Source organism: Camelina sativa, chromosome 11 (assembly GCF_000633955.1).
Source record: "Camelina sativa cultivar DH55 chromosome 11, Cs, whole genome shotgun sequence".
Lineage (NCBI taxonomy): Eukaryota > Viridiplantae > Streptophyta > Magnoliopsida > Brassicales > Brassicaceae > Camelina > Camelina sativa.
Window position 1 is genome coordinate 36,366,938 of NC_025695.1, and position 9,808 is coordinate 36,376,745.

General features: G+C 35.7%; 2 protein-coding genes and 1 pseudogene across 2 annotated transcripts in view; all 3 read left to right on the top strand.

Annotated features, from left to right (window-relative positions):
• LOC104725290 (FT-interacting protein 1-like) overlaps positions 1 to 3,320 on the top strand; it is a 4,047-nt gene extending 727 nt beyond the window's left edge. Inside the window, exons 2-3 of the mRNA XM_019232240.1 lie at positions 19 to 1,808; positions 2,278 to 3,320. Coding sequence (XP_019087785.1) covers positions 19 to 1,808; positions 2,278 to 3,240 — 2,753 coding nt within the window. The 3' untranslated portion in view covers positions 3,241 to 3,320. The remainder of the gene's footprint in view (positions 1 to 18; positions 1,809 to 2,277) is intronic.
• LOC104725291 (xyloglucan endotransglucosylase/hydrolase protein 20) lies at positions 6,907 to 8,240 on the top strand. The gene is made up of 3 exons (XM_010443922.1): positions 6,907 to 7,242; positions 7,342 to 7,535; positions 7,643 to 8,240. The coding sequence occupies exons 1-3, from the start codon at positions 6,961 to 6,963 to the stop codon at positions 8,013 to 8,015; spliced, it is 849 nt and encodes a 282-aa protein (XP_010442224.1). The 5' UTR covers positions 6,907 to 6,960; the 3' UTR covers positions 8,016 to 8,240.
• The window catches only part of LOC104728677, a 3,296-nt pseudogene continuing 1,852 nt past the window's right edge, over positions 8,365 to 9,808 (top strand).

Here is a 9,808-nt window from a genome sequence, read left to right on the forward strand (position 1 = left end):
TTCTCTCTTCTGTTAAAGGTGAGATTGGTCTCAAATTCTACATTTCATCATCCGAACAAGACCAAACCTTTTCTCCTCCTCCTCTTCCTACTAAACCTTACACTAGCCCAACGAAAGTGTCTGCCTCTCGAACAGAAGAAGATACTGCTGGTTCTGAAACAGAAGACTCTCGAGAGAGTTTTGCATCAGCAGACCAAGAAGATCTTACTGATTCGTCCAGCGAGTGTGTGGAAATAAAAAAGATTGAAGAAGTTAACGAACTAGTTCAGAACCTACATAGACAAGAAGTTTTGTCTCGGCCAGCACCAATGCATTCCATTCGTCTGCGGTTTCGTGAAAACCCACATGAAGCCAAGAAGCCGCAATCTCGTGGAGCCAACCAGATTCACCCTCAAAACACCAATCACTTGCAGTCATATGGTGACACTGACCTAGATGACTTTAAGGTGAAAGACATGAACCTGGATCTTGGAGAGAGATGGCCAAACCCAAATGTTGGAGAGAGATTTACCGGCACTTACGATCTTGTGGAACAGATGTTTTATCTCTATGTTCGAGTTGTCAGAGCTAAAGAACTTCCACCTGGTTCAATCACTGGCAGATGTGATCCTTACGTGGAGGTCAAGCTTGGGAACTACAAGGGAAGAACAAAACATTTTGATAGGAAAACAACTCTTCCTGAATGGAACCAAGTTTTTGCTTTTACCAAAGAAAGGATTCAATCATCAGTTCTTGAAGTTTACGTGAAGGACAAGGACACGCTAGGTCGAGATGACATTCTTGGGAAGGTAGTGTTTGATCTGAACGAGATCCCAACAAGGGTTCCACCAAACAGCCCATTGGCTCCGCAGTGGTATCGATTAGAAGACTGGAGAGGAGAAGGCAAAGTAGTACGAGGAGAGATAATGCTTGCTGTGTGGATGGGAACTCAAGCAGATGAAGCTTTTCCTGAAGCATGGCATGCCGACTCTGCTTCTGTTCATGGAGAAGGCGTTTTCAACATCAGGTCTAAGGTATATGTGTCTCCTAAGCTATGGTACTTAAGAGTCAATGTTATCGAAGCTCAAGACATGATCCCAAGTGACAGAAACCGGCTTCCTGATGTTTTCGTCAAAGCTAATGTCGGAATGCAAACCCTCAAGACCAACATATGTCCCATGAAGACGACAAATCCACTCTGGAATGAAGATCTTGTCTTTGTAGTTGCTGAGCCTTTTGAAGAGCAGCTAGTGATCTCTGTGGAAGACCGTGTTCACACGTCAAAAGATGAAGTGATTGGCAAGATCAGCCTTCCAATGAACGTGTTCGAGAAGCGGTTAGACCACCGTCCAGTCCAGTCCCGCTGGTTCAACCTTGATAAGTACGGTACCGGAGTTCTTGAGCCAGACTCAAGAAGAAAGGAACATAAGTTCTCGAGCCGGATTCACCTACGTATCTGTCTTGAAGGAGGATACCATGTGATGGACGAGTCAACAATGTACATAAGCGACACAAGACCTACAGCTAGACAGCTGTGGAAGCAGCCGGTGGGAATGTTAGAGATTGGGATTCTTGGAGCAAAAGGGTTGGTGCCGATGAAACTGAAAGATGGTAGAGGAAGCACAAATGCTTATTGTGTGGCTAAGTACGGGCAAAAGTGGGTGAGAACGAGAACCATTCTTGATACATTAAGTCCTAGATGGAACGAGCAGTACACATGGGAAGTTTATGATCCTTGTACTGTCATCACTCTAGGAGTTTTCGACAATAGTCATTTGGGTTCAGCACACTCCGGAACTGCAGATTCTAAAGATGCAAGAATTGGAAAGGTAATCTCTTTCTGTCTATATAATCTCAGGGTGGCAACTAGCTATTAACCTTTTTACAGTTTACTTCTTCTGAAAGGAGAACTAATTTATTTATTTATTTTTATTTTTTTAGTTCGGTTTCCGTGTAAAAAATTTTCAAAATGATTTTAAGCAAAATCTTAGTAATAATGATACAAATAAGCAAAAAAAAAAATTAATATTATAAATTTTAAGTATATATGAATTTCTAGTATAGAATTTATTACAATTTAATAATTTTAAAATTAACTTATTCAGTTTCGATTTGGTTTAATTATTTTTTGTGGCTATATGGTTTAAAATTGGGTTTCGTTTTTGTTTCTAATATAGTATAGCATTTTAGCTCAGTTTGGTTATTATGGCCACCCCTACCAGGCTACCACAGTCATACGTAGAGATGCATTATATATGTTTCACTTCTAACTTTGTGGGTTCGAAACCTTTGGAACAGGTTCGTATTAGGCTGTCTACACTAGAGGCTCACAAGATCTACACACATTCATTTCCGCTTCTTGTTCTTCAACCTCACGGCCTCAAAAAAACAGGCGACCTACAAATATCTGTCCGTTTTACGACCCTATCATTAGCCAACATCATCTACAACTATGGCCACCCGCTTCTCCCAAAAATGCACTATCTTTTCCCTTTCACGGTCAACCAAGTAGACGGCTTAAGATACCAAGCCATGAACATTGTTGCAACCCGCCTTGGTCGAGCTGAGCCGCCACTAAGGAAAGAGGTCGTCGAGTACATGTTGGATGTAGACTCTCATCTATGGAGCATGAGGAGAAGCAAAGCCAACTTTTTCCGCATAATGTCGCTTCTCTCTGGTTATTTCTTGGTCGGGAAGTGGCTTGAAGATGTTTGCAACTGGAGATACCCAGTTACTTCGGTTCTGGTCAATGTCTTGTTCTTCATTTTGGTCATGTACCCTGAACTGATTTTGCCCACCATGTTTCTCTACATGTTCTTTATCGGATTGTGGAACTTCAGGTCCAGGCCGAGACACCCTCCTCACATGGATATGAAACTCTCATGGGCCGAGGCTGTTGGCCCTGATGAGCTCGATGAAGAGTTTGACACATTCCCAACGTCTCGGTCACAAGAATTGGTGCGGCTGAGGTATGACCGGCTCAGAAGCGTGGCAGGTAGGATTCAGACTGTTGTTGGAGACATTGCAGCCCAGGGAGAGAGAATTCAGTCACTTTTGAGCTGGCGAGACCCCAGGGCTACAAGCCTCTTCATCTTGTTCTGCTTGGCTGCGTCGGTGGTCCTTTACGCAATGCCGTTCAAAGCAATATCACTGGCTAGTGGGCTATACTGTCTAAGACACCCAAAGTTTAGAAGCAAGTTACCTTCTCTGCCAAGTAACTTCTTCAAGAGATTACCGTCTCGTACAGACAGTCTTCTTTGACCTAAACTCTTTCTTGTATTACAAATAAATGACTTTGTTAAACTTTTTCTTCCACTCTCAATATACAATAATTAATGTTACGAACAGAAAGTACCCAAACAAATGATAATATAAACGTCATAGAAGCAATGTTGTATTCTAGTCTTTTCCTACGAAACAAACAAGGGAAGTTTACTCTAATAGCTTAGAAAAGTTAAGAAATGACTAGATTGTCATTTTTTTTTTTTTTTGCAAATTTTAATGACATATGAACTGTGTTAGGAAAAAATAAATTACAAGTGTGCTATTAAAAAGCGATATCATGTATCTGTGTTTTACACAACTGTTTAAATTCCCGCTCATATAATTTAATTAACGGTAGATATATTTTTTCCGACAAAGTTATATAAATATTGGCAGATTTATTCGATAGAGTTTTATAATTAAGTAGATTAATTTGGCAGAGAAATATTAGTGATGACAGACATAAAAAAAGCCGGCAGAGTTATGGTTATCGGTAGATATATTGGATAGATATATTGTAATAATGATAGAATTAATCTTTTTTTATAGAGATATTAGTATAATGGTGACAAATATAATAGGCTTATGTCGAGTAGCAGTTTTGTTTGACAGATTTATATAGTCATTATGGTAGACATATACACTGAGATAGATTTATATGACAGATATAGTTAAACGCGATAGTAGATATTTCCATACGGATAGACATAATTAAAAGCGATAGAGTTATGAGTTAACGAAGTGGTAGACATATTTGTTACTGAAATAACAAAAGTTAAGTAGAGTTAAACATATAGACGTGATAGAGTTAATTGGTTTGACAGATTTATACTATTGCTGTTTTAGGTAAACATGTTGTGTTTTTTTAAATATTGGGTTTATATACTATCTTAATTTATAGTAATATTTTAAAACAAGATAGTGCAGTGGTTAAAGTCTTTTATAAATGTGTTTCATGACTATGGTTCGAAGCTTAGCGGTTGCCAAACATTGATTTTTTATAGCGAATTTTGGCTTGGTCGCAGCGTCAATGCCGGAACAAGTTCAGATTAGCTGGCTTCGCCGAATTATTTACTGAAAAAGTTCAAAAACCTCCTCGTTTGAAGCCACCATTCCAAAGATCTGAAAGTTAGTTCGAGTGGAGGAGACCTAAACCTAGGCAGCTCAAACCAATTCACCACCCACCGTAAGAACTAAGAGCCAAGGATGGCTACGGCCTAAGGATTGACAAGTCATGTAATGTTCTGAGGATCAGAAGAAGAAGAGACAATAGTAGAAACAAATGCCATCTAAATTTTAGATCTTTAAATTTAAACAAAATAAATTCACACAAAAATCCACCGGAGATATAACAAGACAAAACCAACAACCGGTGTTGACAAAACCACCGAGGTCGAAAACATAGCTGGCCGTCAATGTTAATGGAGCGAAGATCCACTGTAGACAAAACAAGATAAAGGTGATTTTTTTTACTTTTTATTTGTTATTTATTTATTTTTTAATTGTAATGGCATGATAGTAAAAAACAAAAAAACAAAATGCTTTATAGTCTTTTTTCAACTTATATATGTTATTTGAGTAAAAGTTTGGTTGGATGTGCTATTAGAGTAAAGTGGCAACTTTTATGTGTTGTTTGAGTAATTTTCTCAACAAACAATGTCAGGTTTGTACGTAAAACAGTAACCAAAGATAAAAAGAGTTTAAATATGAAACGAATATGAAGGCTTTTATTTTTATTTTTATTTTTATTTTATCAGACTATTGCTTTGAACCACAAAAAAGAGTGTCTCCTATATCAGACTATTGATTTATCATAAATCATACTATTTTGAACCACAAAAAAATCTTAAAACTAATATAATGGCTTTTTATTTTATTTTATTTTATTCAAAATGAATTGAATTCAGATATCTTTTTTTTTTCTAATATAATGCATTTTCCGTAGGTGTTTTGCAAAATATATCCTGCTATGTAACGATACTACTATATATGTCATTAAATTTTTACAAGTTTTAACATAGATATGTGCATATGTCTGATTATATGTATTTTTGTTTTCTAGATTTAGGATAAGATAATTAACACTATCTTTCGTGTGTTTGTTCCTAATATATGTTTGTTAATTAATAAAAAGAATGCTTGAAAGTTGTTGCATATTTTTACATAGAGATATATTATATAATACATAAAATGATTAGGAAGAGAGTAGTGGGAGAGTGGAGACCTTTAAAGATTTTAACCGACAAAATTTTGCAAATCAAATATCTAAAACAATAATGCTTTCTTAATAAGAATGATTAATGGTCAAAATAGTCGGCAAGTATTGCAAGTTTGCAGGCCATAGGAATACTATAACAAACCATAGGATGGACACTCACCGAGTATGTGGGTAACGTAGCGGAAGAACACAACAAAGCTCTTCAACACAGCTAGTATAATAAAAACGATTAATGCTCCTTATCCTCATTGATTTCAAAACCTTTACAGAATTGTAAATAAGAAACGATAGACATCAAATTATTGAAACTCTTAACACAGTAGAAAGAAAGGACGTAAAACCCAAAAAAGTTAGATGCTACATACACGTCGAGAAGTTGAGTTTTCCAAAATATGCAACGATTTATTTGGCTTACTTTATTCAGTTACGTTTTTCAGGTAAAGCAAATGAATTTAAATATTGTGAAATATGATTATTATTTTTGGTTAATTAAAATTTCATTTTTCCAAGGTATAAAATACTATATTTAGACCATTGGATGATGTATAGGAAAAATAAGTAATTTGAAGGTAGATGTTTATAGAACTAGCCATTTCCTAAATTTTCTATAAAAACCACTTACATTACGTATACATGCTTCAAATCTTAGCTTCGTAAACCCAATTCTGATTTTTCTGTAACCTATATATATATTCTTACATATAGTTTGCTAATTCAAATGTATTTTTGTACGAAAACTGACTATAAACAGTAGTTTTGCTAATTCAAATTATTTGGAGGAAATTGTGAGACTGAAATCGGACATTAAGTTTTTTGACCCACAAAATTTTGGAAATAAAATATGTAAATAAATCATGCTTTCCATACAAATATGATTTATGGTCAAAGTCAGGCCCGGCCCACAAGGGAAGCAAGTGAAACCAAAGATTCAGGCCTAAATTTTAAAAATCTTTTTCATTTAAAAATCTGTTAAACAAAAAACTTTCTTTTTAAGAATATGTATAAAGTTTTTTTTATTTACATGGCTTTTTTATTTGTAGGATATGTAAAATATCAAGTGGTGATAAATGAAAAAGACACATTTTTTTAATTTTGCCTATGACCCTCTTTAATGTTGGGCTGGTCAAAGTAGTCGGAAAGTATAAGACAATCCATAGGGCACTCATAGTTGCATGTTGTATGTTACCATTTTACGAGTATATGTGGGCCTGATTACAATTTACAAAATTAACATATAGTAAGGTCATTATTAAAAACGCGACAAATTAGTGTTTCTCATTTGTATTTAATTAACAAGTACTGGAAATATATTTTCTTGTTTCACTTTAAAATAACCAATAAAATATCAAAAAATGAATATATTATCAACCCCACTAGAACTATATATTTCTCTCTCTTTTCTTTTTCAAAAGCCTATATATTGTAACGTCCCTTACCTTCATTTTCTCATCATTCATCCATCTAAGGGAGTATAACTTACTCTTTCAAAAATCAACTAAATGACATCTTTTTATGGTAGATGTTTAGCGTTCTTGGTCGTCTATCTCTTTGCGGCACAATATGTGAGCGTCTATGCTGGTAGCTTTCACAAAGACGTTCAAATACATTGGGGTGATGGCCGTGGAAAGATTCTCGATAATACCGGCAATCTTCTTTCTCTTTCGCTCGACAAATTCTCTGGTTCCGGTTTCCAGTCCCACCAGGAGTTTCTTTATGGCAAAGTTGAGGTTCAAATGAAACTTGTACCTGGTAACTCTGCTGGAACTGTGACAACATTCTATGTAAGTAACATATAATTTTAAAGCATTTTTTTGCCATGTTTGGCTATTTACCAAATTTTGTATATTTAGACTACAACTTGCTACGATGTCTTTGTGTAGCTGAAATCTCCTGGAACTACGTGGGATGAGATAGATTTTGAGTTCTTGGGTAACATAAGTGGTCATCCATATACTCTTCATACAAATGTTTACACGAAAGGCACAGGAGATAAAGAACAACAGTTTCATCTATGGTTTGACCCAACTGTTCACTTTCACACTTATTGCATCGTATGGAACCCCCAGCGGGTCATGTAAGTGCAGTCTTTAAATGGAGTTTAGCCCCGTTGCACATAGTATCATCATCTTATATTTTTGGATCATTAACGTAACATTTTTTTTTTGGTTGATCCTTTTTTAGTTTTACGATAGATGGTATTCCGATTAGAGAATTCAAGAACTCTGAGTCTGTTGGAGTTCCATTCCCAAAGCACCAACCAATGAGGCTTTATGCAAGCCTATGGGAAGCTGAGCATTGGGCCACAAGGGGAGGATTAGAGAAAACAGACTGGTCAAAAGCTCCTTTCACAGCTTTCTACAGAAACTATAATGTGGATGCATGTGTATGGGCTAATGGGAAATCATCATGCTCTGCGAATTCCCCATGGTTCACTCAAGTACTTGATTTCAAAGGAAAGAATAGAGTGAAATGGGCACAAAGAAAGTACATGGTCTACAACTATTGCACCGATAAAAAAAGGTTTCCTCAAGGTGCTCCTCCAGAGTGCAGTTAAACTACTGATTGTTTGATTTGCGAATAAGTCATGTGGCATTGTTTTTGTAACCTAAATGATCTTAATTTATAATTTTGTAATAGATAAGTATTCGCGCTACACGAATATTACTTCTCTATTAGTAAGTTTTTTTTTCTTCCTCTTTTTCAGTTGTTTCATTTATATATTATTTGTATGTGTGATTTGCATTTAAGTTAACTATTTACTTGCTTCAATTACCTTTTGATATTCGTAAAGTGTCTTTTACAATTGTAACATTAAAATATGAAAATTAAATAAATGCAATATTGGTTTTAATTTATATGATATGAGCTAGTTGACCCAAAATTTGGATATTGACAAAAAGCGCATGACTGGTTCTTTGTGAAAATATAATTCCTTAGGTTCAGTTTTTTAAAAAAAAGCAACTAAAAACTTCAATCCTATGGAAATACTACAATATGGTAGTATATTCGAAGTGTCTTCTTCCGTACAACCGCATTCTTATATATTGTTTGTAAGGTTTTGAATATTCTAAACGGTTTAGAGTGCATTTAAAGTAGACTTTTGTCTGCATAATGTATGGCGTTTCATAACATTTTGAATATGGCCCATGAGATAGAAGGTTCTATTCTTACTCCAGCTAGAGACCACTTAATTTTTCCTGATATATCTGGACAACGAAGAACACAAAGTCACGGGCTAGCACACTTCAAAGAGGATGTTCCGAGTAGGGAGAAGGATCCGAAGCATCATGAGGGTCTGTGTACTCGTCTTGGTATTTGTGACCCTTATAAGGAAACAAAGCTAGATTTTAGTTTTCAGAATGTGGAACAGAGGTGATGTTCTTTTTGGCCACTATACAAGAAATTGTTACATTATTAGTAGTTTCAACTAATCATTTTATTTTTCTGTTAAGACACGGTGATGGGTATAATTGATGAAGTGGAATCCTCGTTTGACTTTGAGGAGTTCGTTAAGTCTCGCCGGCCAAACCATATAAAATCTTATCACTCAGGACATGATATGAGTAAGAACATCACAACAGGATTGGTTAAGTCTCATGTCAATGTATGTCACTGCGATTGTGTTTAAATCATAGATATAATTTGACTAGCAGCGTTGTCTCCCTGAATCTTAACAACTGTTCTGCAGGCCGCCCGGGCTGCCTTAAAGATGTTTGAAGAAGGGCGTGACAGAGATGCAAGAGCTATATTTGATCCAGATATCCTACTTGAACTCATGAAGCATAAGGTTATAACCGTAATCCTTTTATCCCTTAAAGTATACTAGAAGATTGTATGTCATTCTATGAGAATCACTTAGTTTTTGGGTGACGAGATTCCTACACGTAAAAGAATTTTCATTAAGGGAAAAGGTTTCACAATATAAAACATTCATGTTTTTGATATACTGCAGAGGAAGCTTGAAATTTATCTTTCGCCTTTTCTCCATGGTATGCGCTACACATCATTTGGTCGTCACTTCACAAACCTAGAGAAGCTTAAAGAGGTGAACTACATATATATATATATATTGTTTTCTTAACTCAGTTTTACCTTGATTTATAGAAGTGTACTAGTTTAGCGATGCTTCGGAGAAATCGATTTAATAGGAATTAATAATGCAGATTGTAGAGAGGCTCCACTGGTATGTTGAAAATGGCGATACGGTAAGTGTGCTATTAATTCTTTTAATCAATACCTCTGCTATTAGGCAAATTATCATATATAACATTCTCGATAAACTCTCTCCGTGGTTTCAGGTAGTCGACTTTGGCTGTGGCTCTAATGACTTCAGTTGTTTGATGAACG

Coding starts and splice junctions, on each gene's coding strand:
- LOC104725291 (XM_010443922.1), top strand. CDS start 6,961: ATGACATCTTTTTATGGTAGATGTTTAGCGTTCTTGGTCGTCTATCTC. Junction 7,243..7,341: donor GAACTGTGACAACATTCTAT/GTAAGTAACATA, acceptor GTCTTTGTGTAG/CTGAAATCTCCTGGAACTAC. Junction 7,536..7,642: donor TGGAACCCCCAGCGGGTCAT/GTAAGTGCAGTC, acceptor ATCCTTTTTTAG/TTTTACGATAGATGGTATTC.